General features: G+C 38.4%; 1 protein-coding gene across 7 annotated transcripts in view; it reads right to left on the reverse strand.

The window, feature by feature from the left end:
- Nucleotides 1-5,307: 5,307 nt before the first annotated feature.
- The window catches only part of ikzf2 (IKAROS family zinc finger 2), an 80,428-nt gene continuing 70,926 nt past the window's right edge, over nucleotides 5,308-14,809 (reverse strand). For 6 of the 7 annotated variants that reach the window (XM_060929002.1, XM_060929003.1, XM_060929004.1 and 3 more), the window contains exons 7-8: nucleotides 13,470-13,601; nucleotides 5,308-11,018 (exon numbers count right to left, since the gene is read on the reverse strand). In XM_060929002.1, the coding sequence (XP_060784985.1) occupies nucleotides 10,276-11,018; nucleotides 13,470-13,601 (875 nt within the window). In that variant the 3' untranslated portion in view covers nucleotides 5,308-10,275. The remainder of the gene's footprint in view (nucleotides 11,019-13,469; nucleotides 13,602-14,809) is intronic. The other variant, XM_060929000.1, reaches the window with a different exon arrangement.

The raw sequence follows: 14,809 nt of genomic DNA on the forward strand, positions 1-14,809 counted from the left end.
CTGCCGGCAATGCAAACCAGACTCTTGCTCTGTTCGTACAGGGACTGGACAGCCCTTAGCAAAGAGCCCCGAACCCCATACTCCCGAAGCACCCCCCACAGGATACCATGAGGGACACAGTCGAATGCCTTCTCCAGATCCACAAAGCACATGTGGACTGGTTGGGCAAACTCCCATGAACCCTCGAGCACCCTATGAAGGGTATAGAGCTGGTCCAGTGTCCACAACCAGGACGAAAACCGCATTGTTCCTCCTGGATCCAAGGTTTGACTTTTGGCCGAGTTCTCCTCTCCAGTACCCTGGAGTAAACCTTCCTGGGAAGGCTGAGAAATGTGATTTCCCCTATAATTGGAGCACACTCTCCAGTCCCCTTTCTTAAAAAGAGGGACCACCACCCCAGTCTGCCACTCCAGTTATTTCATTGTTTCTTTATTAAATCAAATATGGCCTTCATAATTCATAGTATAGATCAAGAAACAATCAGATTAGATTAGATTAGATTGTCCTGGAGCAACAACACCGCATCACTGGCCAAAAAAGCCCAACAGCATCTGTACTTCCTCCGCAAACTGAGGAGAGCAAGGGCCCTGGCCCCCATCATGCACACTTTCTACAGAGGCACCATCGAGAACATTCTGACCAGCTGCATCACCGTGTGGTATGGCACCTGCACCATGTCCTGCTGCAAATCTCTGCAGCGCATCATGAGAGCAGCTGAGAGGATCATTGGTGTCTCTCTCCCTTCTCTTATGGATATCTATAACTCCTGCCTCACCCGCAAAACCATCAGGATTGCAGGTGACCCCAGCCACCCATCTCACAGCCTCTTCAGCCTGCTGCCATCGGGGAGGAGACTGCGGAGTCTCCGGGCCAAAACCAGCAGGCTCAAGGACAGTTTCTTTCACCAGGCAGTCAGGAGGCTCAACTCCCTCCCTGTTCTGCCTCTCCTCCCCCCTCTGCCCCCTGCCACAGATTCTGCTCGCACACCCCCCTTCAGCATCTGACATGTCATCCTCACAGTTTCCCCCCAACACACACACACACACACACACACACACATACATACGTACATCTCATCATTCATTAACGCACTGAACTCAGGGACCGCACATCTCACTTTACCTCGCTCATTTGCACTATTCTGCATTACCTCATCTTAACAGCTGCTAGTTTGTTTATACTGCTTATTTCATGTTTCATGTTTACCTGCTATACCTCAAGTGCCCTTGACTGTTTGGTTATTTGAACCAATTTATGTGTGTGTGTGTGTGTGTGTGTGTGTGTGTGTGTTTAGTCTACATCTAGTTCATATCTAGAGTGTTTATACTGTTTATATTGTCTGTTTGAGTGTTTAGTCTGTGTGCAGTTCTTATCTAGTGTTTACACTGTTTATATTGTCTGAGTGTTTAGTCTGTCTTGTTTTATCTAGTGTTTATACTGTTTATTTATACTGTTTATATTGTTTGTCTGAGTGTTTAGTCTATGCCTAGTTCCTATCTAGAGTGTTTATACTGTTTTTATTGTTGGTTTTTTTTTCAATTATTCTATTTTAATTTATTGCATTGCCTGTTTGCACCGTGGGTCAGAGAGGACTGAAATTTCATCTGTGCTGTATGTCGAGCATGTATAGCATATTTGACAATAAAGTTGACTTGACTTGACTAGATTAGATTAGATTAGATTAGATTAGATTAGATTAGATTAGATTAGATAAAACTTTATTGATCCCTTTAGGAGGGTTCCCTCAGGGAAATTAAAAATCTATGATCTATTAGAAAACCGGACAAGTAGAGAAACCGGATTTAGACGGAACTAAGGAACAAGAGGCTCAGAAATGTACTGGTACATGATACCCAAGTTCACCACAAGAGAAAGAAACAGGAGGGCATGAAAAGACAAACTAATCAAAGGTTAAACTAGGAATGGGTGCACATATTAGGGACAAGACCGTGTACAGGACACGAGTGGAAACAAGCAAAAAACAAAAACAAAACAAGAAGAGCACGTGGTAGAGTGTATACCTCCACCAAGGTACAGATTATCAACATCAAAATCATATCACTTGAAGCTAAGATAATACGAAAGCTGTCCACCAAATTTCATCCAAATCCATTCACTATGATTTGAGTTACTTTGGGAAAAGGCAAAAAAAAAAAATCCTGGATATATGTACATATCCAGATTTGCAGCAAAATCTAATCAATTGTTCCTTGGCACAACTTTCCTCCCAATTTTATCAAAATCTGGTCACTACTTTTTGAGTTATGTTGGGAACAAACAAACGAACAGAGGTGAAAACATAGCCTCCAACAAAGTTGATGGAGGCAATCATCAGCATCATCCATTATCTGTAACCATTTATCCTGTGCAGGGTCACAGGCAAGCTGGAGCCTATTCCAGTTGACTATGGGCGAGAGGCAGGGTACACCCTGGACAAGTCACCAGATCATTGCAGGGCTGACACATAGAGACAAACAACCATTCATATCCATTCATTACTGTATCTGTAGCCGCTTATCCTGTTCTACAGGGTCACAGGCAAGCTGGAGCCTATCCCAGCTGACTATGGGAGAGAGGCAGGGTACACCCTGGACAAGTTGCCAGGTTATTGCAGGGCTGATACAGAGACAAACAACCATTCACACCTACAGTCAATTTAGAGCCACCAACTAACCTAACCTGCATGTCTTTGGACTGTGTGGGAAACTGTAAGAAATCCACTCAGAAACCGGGAGAACATGCAAACAGAAATCCCCCCCGCCGTCCACCACTGGGTTTGAACTTAGAACTTCTTACTGTGAGCCAATAGTGCTACCCACTACACCACCATGCTACCCAGCATCATGAGGTGGGAAATTCATAGCCACAATATTCAGGAGTAGAAGAGTAAAGACAAATGCTATGAAGTGTTTTGAAAGCATGTTCAGTGTAAGCAGATTGTGAATGTGTCTTGAGATGAGTGCAGGACAGTTTTTATGATTACAGCAGCAGTTCTTTGGTACAAAACTGGAGTATCCAGGTGAAATTATCTGCAGAAGTAAGGATAAGACTTCCTACTCCCTACTTGGAACACTATCTGATACCATATTTGCCAAACCCCAGAGAATGAAAAGCAGTAGATCAGATTGCGTTTATTAATTTGACCATGCAAAATAGTGAATTGAAAGAGCGATCCAATAACCAACACATATACAGGACTGTCCAAAAGTCTTAGCACCCTATTTTTTTAATACAAACTTTGTTATAGATTTCTATTTTATGACTTCTACATGACTGAGTCAAAACATTACAAAAACATTTTAAAGTTCCAAACATTCGGGGGGGGGGGGGGGGGGGGATTCAGCACAAAATTAAATGTTACAGAACAAAAAATAAAAATAAAAAAAAGTTTGTATCTGAGCAGCATGTTCCATAAGCGAGCACTTTTCAGATTAAAAAAAGAAAACATAATGAAGGCTACTGGGTTTTGGTGCAAAATGAAGAAGCAAGTGTGACAGTCAAAGTGTCCAGAAGAACTGTGGCTGGTTCTGCAAGATGCCCAGTAAAACCTACAGCTCATTTCCTTATAAAACTGCACTCATTGGACATGAGATGATGATTTTTTTTTTAAAGCAAAGGGTCAACTTACACCAAATATTGACTTTGTTTCCTTTATTATGGCTTACTGATTACTGTTTATAGTATTTTTTTAATGTTGAAACATTTAATTTCACTATTTTTAAGCCATTTTTGGTCGACAGCATTTTCATGTGCTTAAGACTTTTGCACACACACACACACACACACACACACACACTATATATATATATATATATATATATATATATATATATATATATATATATATATATATAAAATCAGAAGGATTCAGGGACTAAAATCCCAGAGGCAATAAATAGAGGAGAGCGGGATGAGTTGTCATATGGGCAAATTCTTAGTCATACTGTTCATACCTCCAACACTAGGGGCGCCAACTCTAAATAAATAAATAAATAAATAAATAAATAAATAGCTGTTTTGTGTGATTTCTGATACTCTGAGAATAAGTTCAGACTCACACATGGGTAAAATTATTTTCATTGATTATTTTTGTCCTTCAAAAGTTAAAAAAAAAAAATCCGTCGTATTTATTTCCGAAATAAATTTTTTGTATTATCTGAATTCTCAAACTTGGATTCTTGCAGTGAGTCTTTTAATACTTTAGCTGAAATCCAATGCTACATTAGCCTTGAGATGTAGCCACCATTAGTATCCATGTTGTCACGTGTCAGTGTGTTAAAGTGCCCTGGTATATAGACTGACCTGCTCAGAAATGATTCTTTCTCGATTCTGATTGGTCAGAAGGTCTTCCAGATGTTCCACAACATTAAATCTATGTATAACTCTTTAAGATGTGAGACGTGTAATTCCGTCATAAATTAAACATTGTAATTGTAGGCAAATTGATGTGGTATAAGTGGAATAACAGTGGTGGTAATTATTTTTGTATCTTTCTCTCATACACACACAAACAACTATCCCCACCCTTCCTGATTTGCTCCCACTGCTTCTAATGGTGCGAACTGTCACAAGTGCACACGTAATTATCTAAAATTCCTGACTGAACTAAGAAATAAGATATGAAAATATGATAAATTTGAAATAAATATAAAATATTTTCCTGAGACTTCATTAATTTATTTGGTATGGCATTTCATCCATTGAAGTGGAAGATTATGCCTAAGAAATGTAAGAAAATATGAAAAGTGTGACAGCATATTTTGTTCTAACTTGCACTCTCCCTGCACGTCAAGCAATGAATCAACGAATCAGTGAATGCACGACTCAGCCAATCAAACAACGAATCAATCAGTTGGTTTGTGTGTGTGTGTGTAGTGCTGTATTTTAGGGCATACTGTATTTTCTCATTTTCAAGTACCAGAGTTGAATACAAAAGTTTGTACACCTTCTCGGACATTTGTTATTTTTAAATTGTTTTCATTTCATTATTTTTTGCACCAGGGATGCAAACTTCAGCACATGAAGTGAGCAAGTGAAGAAGACACAGTAAAAATAAATAAATAAATAAATAAATAAATAAATAAAATATATGGAGGTGTGGAGAGGTAGAGATCCTCGCAAAATTTTCTTTTTTTCTTTACATTATTCCATGCTAGATGGATAGCTAGACAGAGCCACATTCACACCCACACACCCCACACACCCATCCACACACACTCGTAACCGACATGACCGTCATGTTGAAACATGACCGCGGTATAAACGAGAGGAAAGAGAGCAGCGAAGTGGACACACAGACGCCATGACTGAGAGTTTAAAGGTATTTAATGCAGAAAAAGTCCATGTTTTAAAATCCAAAACCTTACATCTGTCCTTCAGAGGGTCAAACGTCTTACACATTAACATCTTGTTTCTGTATTTCTCTAAAAAAAAAACAAACTTTTTTTTCTCTTCAAAAATCCCTTCTGACTGTATCAGTTCATGAAGATGCCACTTTTTAATCGGCATCTTGGCAACACAATACCTGAGAAGGTCCAAAAGTTTAAACACACACAGAAAACAAACAAACAAACAAACAAATAAAAGATAAACCCAGTTTAATTCTGTACCAAAATATACTGCATTTCATTCATACATAGAGCCAATATATATATATATATATATATATATATATATATATATATATATATATATATATATATATATAATGCATTTATAAAAATACACTGCAAGGCCTCGTTTTTGCTGATCATGTGGCCCACAGTACTAAAAAACACTTCTTTCACAAAATATTTACAGTAATGTTAAACTATCAACCCCGTGATATTAAGCTCAACTCTGAGTGCCACTGATTTAACTTCAAGTACGTTCCACTAATCCCAAAATGTAGATTTAATAAATGAACACTCGTGTGCTTGTACCTGTAAACATAGTCCTTACGTCGATACGTCCTTCACCTCCATCTTTGAGTCCTTTTTGTCCATTTTTTGTTCAACATAATTTTTAAAAAACATAATCCAGAGTGTAAGCCGTGATATGTAATGATATGTATCTCCAGACTTGTTTGACAAATAATTGACAATTTCCACTTAAAAACTACAGTGCACAAAAAAAGAAGAAAAGGGAAAAAAGACTCTCACAGAAAAGATGAAAACAAATTCAAATAAAATACATACAACTGGTCATTTCATTAAGGACTTTCAATACTTATGTTTGTTCAAAAAAATAAAAAACAAACAACAACAACAATGCATGTTACATGTAACAACGCTTTATGTAAAAAGGAATGTGTGTGTTCGATCAGTGCTACGACTCACGGCCTTGAGATCATTCACAGTTTTTACCCAGAATCCACTTAGTAAATGAGAGAAAATGTGAAAAGCTCAGAAAGCACACAACACTAACACTGATCACCATGCAGCCGAGAAAAAAAAGAGAGAGAGTGTTCAAAGCACTGAAGAAACAGGAAGCAATAAAGCTACAAGTGTCAGGTCATCGAAACTGTTCATAATATCCAGGCCATGCGAACTTTCATATGCTGAGAAGAATAATGCCAAAGCAAGATCCTCACCAGGTTTAAACACAAACGCCGACCTAATCTATGATTCTGTCCAAATTTTCACTTTAAATCCACTGTCCAATGAATTATCATGATTAACGGACTAAAATGAGTTAAAAGTAAAGAATAAAAAACACGTACAGGCAGGCATGCTGTCACAGGAAAATAATCAATGACATCATCATGGTGTGATGAAACGGAGTAACCGTTACCGCTGCTGATTGTTTTCCTGAAGGGTTTTATTCCTCTTATAGCACAGCACTATATTTGGAGTTTATTAAAGAACGACGCACTGTTTATCAATTTATTGTTACATTTAATATCGTGGGACGTTCACGACATTATGAACGAGTTATAGCAGCGACAAACACTCATTCCCTCCCCAGTCTTGCCTTATTTATTTCTCTTGAAGTCAATTATTGAAGTAAATTGTGACTAAAAATCATGACCTCAGAGAAACCTTCAGCATATAAACCAGACATTTTGTAAATGTTATTTATGTATAATGAGCTTCCGCTGTACACACAAGCCACTCCCTGGGTAGGATGTTACGATAGAAATTAAACCGAATTACAACAAGTGCAATAATAATAATAATAATAATAATAATAATAATAATAATAATAATGTAATTTTACACAATAATAATAATAATGATAATAATCCATCCATCCATCCATCCATCCATCCATCATCTGTAGCCGCTTATCCTGTGCAGGGTCGCAGGCAAGCTGGAGCCTATCCCAGCTGACGATGGACAAGAGGCAGGGTACACCCTGGACAAGTCGCCAGGTTATCGCAGGGCTGAATAATAATAATAATAATAATAATAATAATAATAAAACTGATTTTTCATGCAACATTAACTACTGTTAGTATACAGTAAATACACGGGTGATTATAGAAAATCATGTTTGCTGATTGGTCGAGAAATTCAGACTATTTCTCGATAATCACCTCGAGCAACTCAGCAAAATGGCGGCCAAAATGCGCTTCGTCACCATAAGCGAGGAAGAATTAAAGCTGAAGTTAAAGCCAATCAAAACTGAAGCTCTACTATTTACGCAAACGCGGAAGAGTCTGAAGAAAAAGTTACACACATCTCAGTTACACACAAATCTAACTTTGAACTTAAGTCCATTTTTTTCTTTCGTGGCATCGGCTCGAGCGAGAAGTATTATTAAATCCAGCGAATCAAAACAATGTTAAAAATACTGTATAACTATTAAAATAATTAACATGCAGAACTCTGCAAGAAACAGAAAATTATTTTAAAGATGTCTAGTTAATGTCTTATAGGAGACAACACTTGTCTTGAGGATAGAAATGTACATATACAGCTGTTAATTATTATTAGTAGTATAAATACGCAGGTGATTATAGAAAATCTCAAGTGCTGATCGGTTGCGAAATTAGGACTATTTCTCGATAATCACCTCAAGTGATTCGACAAAATGGCGGCCAAAATACACCTCATCACCTTAAGTGAGGAAGAATTAAACATTATGAATGAAAATGCTGTTCCTAAAAGCACTAAAGATGCTATGAAGTTTGGTCAAAAACTATTCTAAGGTAAGGTGGAATTGTGATTTATTTTATCAATTTCAAAACAGAGTATTTTATGTGACTCGGCATAGAGAAGTGACACAAATCTGCGCCGTGCCGTTATTACATTTACATTCTGCTTTTGAAGTTTGAAATAAGTTATTTTTATACATTTTTTTAGCATAATCACCTGTGTATTTATACTAAAACAATTATCCGCCTCGGGCTCAGTGAATATCGGTAAATATCTACATTCACTGGACATGAGCAATCACACGCTCTGATTGGCTACTCTACTACTAGGATATTAGCTCATATACCGTGAGTAGAGAAAAACAAAATGGCGGAGTGTGTTACTGAACCATCCGAGGATGAAATAAAAACTCGACTCGAAAACAAAACCCCCCCAAAATACAAAAAAGCAGCAAAACATGGAATGAAAGTATTTGATCATAAGAACACACACACACATATATATATATATATATATATATATATTTTTTTTTTTCAAGAATTATTATTATTGCATTTTTCACAAATTGCTCCTGTCATTTTGCCAGTTTGTTTACATTCTAAGCGGAAGTGATTTTGTTGGGCGTTTTGTGTGAAGTTTTTATTTATCGAATTTGCAGAAAAATAAAAATGCTCCGTTTCTCAAAATCCAGTGAATGCGGATAGAATAAAAAAGTTATTCCACTCAATCTCGTCGTACATGGCTTATAGACAACTCTGTGCTACGCGCTTTGTCTGCTATCAGTTTATGTATGACTCAATTTCATGGAATAACTGTGAATTAATTGTTAAATATTGGAAATTAATCAACCTTCAGAATCGACCAATCAGATGAGAGAATTTAAGTGCTGTGGTACGATATAATTATATTGGATGTTGGAGAATAGATTTTGCTTTAGAAATTGATTTATTTTTTATTTCAACCGTAGAGAATATTTGGATACAGAACTGTAAACAGTTGTTGTTTGTCATAATAAACTGAAATAATAATAACAATAAAAATCAGTGTGAACTGAGTTAAATTAATCACTCTATCGACAGCAGTAGAGGATTTTCTGGTGTACAATTCACAAACAGTGGATCAGGTTGAGGTTTACGTGCAGATCAGAAAACTTTCATCGACAACATTCAAGAACCTACCTTTTTTTTTTTCAATTAAATAAGAACTCAATTCTAACCTGAGGTGTAAGAAAAGAAGCAAATACCCAGCACTCCAGATTAGAGCTTTAATAATCATAACAATTTTCATAAAGCAGCGTAGGAAGTAAAGTGCGAGCTGTAATCGTTACCTGTTGAGTGAGTGGGTTAGTGAAGGAGACGCTACAGTGACAAACAGATAAGACACGGTGCTACCGGTGCAGTGAAGAGGCTCGGTAAGGTGTGCCGCTTAAAAGAAAGAAAGGAAAACAAAGTCATATTGTTGCCTGATGGTGTATTAACGTGGCTACAAGCGACACACAACGCCAGCACGGGGAGTGCAGGTAGCACATCATCAGGAGGGACAACAAGAGAGTGTGATCCTGCACAAACTCATCGTCAAATCAAAAAAGAAATAAACAAGAAACAAAAGCAACCTCTAATGCTAAAGTTATAATGATATGGTGTCAAAAGATGATGGAAAAGGCAAGCTCGAAATCATAACAGTCAAAACATCCATCGGCAAGGCACTGAGAAAACACAGCAGCGGCACAAACAAACAAACAAAAATTCCCAAATCCCCTGAAGGTCCCTTGCATGCAAGTGCACTTTGTTCCTGATTCTCTCATATGGCGATATCTATAAAATCTCTAAAAGTCCTTTTGGGACAGGAATGACAGCAAGAAAAGATTAAAACCTCTCACACACACATAGACACACAAAAAAAAGGAAAAAAAAACCCTTCATGATGTTTAAGGTAATATAGCTGCTCTGTTTTTTTGTTTTTGATTTTCTTTTTTTTTTTTGGACGGTGCAGTAGGTTAAAAAAAATAGCAATAATAAAAGAGTGAGTGTCTGTCTATAACACATCGTTCACATCATTTACATATTTCAACTAAAACCCTCTCCCATAAGTATCGCCTTCAAAATCAAAATCAAAACCTGCTGGACCGAAAACTTCATATCCGTATTTGGTGTGTATCGTCGCTTGGCTCGTTGTGTGGTGGATCCCAGGCGTCTCCTTAACGAAAGGTGTGCACTCCACGGACGATGTGCGAGGAGAACTCATAGCGATCTTTGCAGCAGTGGCCACAGATGTTACACTCGAGGGGGTCTCTGTAGCCGTGGCAGCCCATGTGGATGGTGTACATGACGTGATCTAAAAACAGCACACGGCAGTGCTCGCACTGGAACACCCGCACCTCGTTTCCTTCTGGGCCGAACACTCGGATCCTGTCTCTGATGCCTGGCTGGTGGCTGCTCTCGTCTGGCCGTGCCAACGCTGCCCTGACGCTGGCATTCGTCTGATTCACCAGTTTGTCACGTGGGCTGCTGCGAGCCGAGTCGGCTGAATCGTGGCCGCTGTTGCTGGGTGAGTGATCGCGCCCGTCGTGCACATCACCTCGCAGAGCCTGGGAGGCTTTGGGCCTTGCAAGTGTGATGGCACCATTTGCGCGGACGGAAAACTCTGCTTGGTGGGCTGGATGGTGAGGCAGATGGAGAGACTCGCGGCTGCTCGGGCGCTCCAGGCGCGGGCCGAGGGGGTACACAGAGTGGAACAGAGGGTTGACCATGGGCACCACTTCGGGCATGGCCATCGGCGGGTGAGACATTATCGGACGCAAGGTATCGCTGTTCATATAAGCGACGGTGCTACTGAGGGCCTGGTCCATCATGTGAGCCTGCATGATCTCTGCTTCCTTCTCGTACTTGAGGCCAACGTCAAAGTTCAGATCAGGGTACGAGTAACGCATCATCTTCTCTCCTGCAGAACATGGCAATTTTTAAAAGCAATAATTCCATTTTTGAGGGCTTTTTTGGACAAAACAGTCACAAATGACACCAGGTTTCAATTAATAATTTTCTTTCGTATAAATATGCAGGTGATTATAGGAAATCGTGCACTGATTGGTTGAGAAATTCAGACTATTTCTCGATAACCACCTCGAGTGACTCGGCAAAATGGCGGCCAAAATGCGCTTCGTCACCGTAAGTGAGGAAGAATTAGAAATCATGAAAGAAAATGCTGTTCCTAAAAGCACTAAAGATGCTACGAAGTTTGGTCTAAAATTATTCAAAGGTAAGGCGGGATTGTGGTTTATTTTATCGATTTCAAAACAAAGTATTTCATGTGACTTGGCGTAGATGAGTGGCACAAGTCTGCGTCGTGCCTTTATTACATTTGCATGCCGCTTTTGAAGACTGAAATATATATATATTTTTTCTTTTTGAATACGATTTTTAAAAATATATTTTTGAAATAATCACCTGCGTATTTATCCTAAAGCAACTGTCTGAATCAGGCTCAGTGAATAATCGGTGAATAATTGTTAATTTATTACCAACATTAATATTTGCAATAAACAATTAACAGTAAGATTTGGTTGCTAAGCAACAACTAGACTACCGTATGGATAGAACACTGTCTTAAGGATATCGTAGATCTCATCTCATCTCATTATCTCTAGCCGCTTTATCCTTCTACAGGGTCGCAGGCAAGCTGGAGCCTATCCCAGCTGACTACGGGCGAAAGGCGGGGTACACCCTGGACAAGTCGCCAGGTCATCACAGGGCTGACACATAGACACAGACAACCATTCACACTCACACCTACGGTCAATTTAGAGTCACCAGTTAACCTAACCTGCATGTCTTTGGATTGTGGGGGAAACCGGAGCACCCGGAGGAAACCCACGCGGACACGGGGAGAACATGCAAACTCCGCACAGAAAGGCCCTCGCCGGCCCCGGGGCTCGAACCCAGGACCTTCTTGCTGTGAGGCGACAGCGCTAACCACTACACCACCGTGTTGCCGATATCGTAGATTCTTGGTTCAATTTCTGAGTAAATAATATTTTAAAACTATCCAAATTTATATTTATTTTGAATTCTTTCTTTTTAAGCATTAAGAATGTGTAAAAATATTGAAGGATTTGAACATTACATCAATGATTTTTTTTTTGAATAAATGATCCTGTTTATTTTGCTTTGAGATAAACTGATAAGTGTTACAAATGATTAAAAGTGAAATCTTTGTAAATATTAAAAAATAAAATAAAGTTGTTTGTACTTCCTGTTATCCTTCCTTAATATCTTATGTACACCTCCATCTATCATCAGGAGCTTTGTGTCCTTCAGGGGTTTTGTGCGTCGACTTTAGTTGTGTTATGACTGTATGATACAGCAGCGCTCCTGATTTCTGGATTCTGATTGGTCAGAAGGTGTTGATTAATTTTCTATAGAAGCAGCTGTGAGAGTAGTGCTGCTGCACATCACAGGTTTATATTAATGCGTTGTTCTGTATGACGTTATTGTATATTATGTTTCTTTACTCAGTGTTTTATTCCCTACAGGAATGTTTGTTTTGTTTATTCGTTACACAATTGAGATGAAATTATATAATCAGTAAAAATTAAATTATGAAATGATGGATTTGGCCATTCACAGAACCGGGAAGGAAAATTCCTCGTTTGATTAGTTTTACAAAAGAAATGTAAAATGATGCTGATCACATTTAATGCGCTGGAAATTAAAAAAAAATAAAATAAATAGCTGATATATTTTGAGTCGAGATCATTCTTGTATTCGTTGTGTTTTCATGTTTTTTTGCTCTGAATAAAGTTGGAAAGCCCCGTTTGAAGAGCCGGGTGAGCGAATTTAACCCCTGCATAACGTGGATGTGGTGAGGTGTTGCGCATTGCTCGATTAAAGTTACAGGTGTGAAAAAACCACAAGGGGAAAAAAAACATCTCCAGCCTGTAGCAAATTAGGCTCACGGTCTCTTTCGCTTTCCTGCAGTGTTTGGATTTAGCAAACACTTTCACCCTGAAACCACACTGCACCGAACATTGTACATCAGGATTTGCATAATGTGTGTTTTGTAAAAGGCAACACAGAATACTGCAGAAGAAAATGCAATAAAACATAAGTCATGATATACCATTTTTGGCAAAGAAAAAAAAGTCGTACGTGTTTACCTATTTTCGAATAGACTATGAAACCTGTCTTGGCTCTTGTCCCGTTTTACTGACATTATGATCTTTGCCTCGAAAGGAAATATTTGTGGTTATATTTAGCAATCAGTTTTCATTTTGAGTAAGACTACAGTATTTCCATCAGTGAGGTAAGGTGACTGCTTGCAAACCTTTGTCATATTATGAATGTATACGTGTTATTAACTCATTAGGCGGTTATTCGCTGGAGAACACACACTCACCAACAAATTTCTGCGGCGTGGTGCTCTTCCTCTTGGCCACGTTGGCCTGCAATCTCTCGATGACAGGCGGTCGTTCGAAGGGCACGATGCTGGTGACCTCAGTCAGAGGTCTCGGCTCTTTAGGAACCTCTGCTGCGGAGAAATTAGAAACATCATGCATCATGCCGACATTCTATGAAAAGTGTACTTTAAATTTCTTGAAGGGAGCTAGGATAAGCTCAACTTGAACACGAGCCTAGTGTTGTGCAGGTAAATCCAAAAGCATGTCGCACGGATTAGGATTATCATCCATCATGGAATTTAAATTCGTGAAAATTATCTGGATTTGTTGGAATATATCTGGATTATCTTATCAAGTTTTGTGAAATAGTATTGGTGGAAGATGTAAATGCCGGAAGCTAGATTAGATAGTATTGAGCTTGTGACCCATTTTTGACCCATAACACCAACCTGACAGAGGTTAGGGGTAAAAAAAAAATGTCATAGTTGACGACATTTTTTTTCAAGTCATCAAAACGAGGTATTTGGTAAAGTTCTCAGCTAGCACTTCAGATCAAGCTCATGCACCCCGATAATGCCACTGAACCTGGAAGATACACTGAAGTGCAGTAGAGAAACTGACGAGCCTGCTCTCTTCAATAAGTGTGTCAAGTAAGATGCTCAATCCAAAACCAGAGACAAGATAGTCAAGAGACAAAACCGAGTGAATACTTTAGTTGTCCTAGACAATTTGCTTAATGCTGTCTGATGTTAGTGTCAAAGACCAACAGTGTGACTCAAACTATGAAAGATGGATGACGCTGTCATGAAAAAAAAAGGTTTGTGACGTCTTATTAAAAAAGGGATTGAGGTCAGAGGTTTAGCTGTGTCAGTTATATTATGTGAAACAGGGTGAAGCTTGTAACACACAGACTAACCAACATGGACTTCTGTCTTTTGACATAATCCACATTTCAGTTACTAAATTAAGTTTACTTAACACTTAGCTTATGAAATGAGCAGGAAAAGCTTTAATGACATTCGTAAATCTAAAGTTTGATGGACTGACACATGGATGGATGGAAGCCAAGACCCACCAGTGACCTTCACTGGCATAAAGATGGATAGACAGATAATATATCTCAATCTTTGCCAGTTTTTTTTAACAAGTATTTTCATATTGGACCTTTTTTAAATTATATTATATTATATTATATTATATTATATTATATTATATTATATTATATTATATTATATTATATTAGTAAAAAAGGATTGAAAGAAAAATCCATCTTTTGGTGAAGTCGCTTCATCTTACACTGAAAAAATGAGAAAAATCCAACATTTGATTGAAACAAATG

This window comes from Neoarius graeffei, chromosome 9 (genome assembly GCF_027579695.1).
Source record: "Neoarius graeffei isolate fNeoGra1 chromosome 9, fNeoGra1.pri, whole genome shotgun sequence".
Taxonomy (NCBI): domain Eukaryota; kingdom Metazoa; phylum Chordata; class Actinopteri; order Siluriformes; family Ariidae; genus Neoarius; species Neoarius graeffei.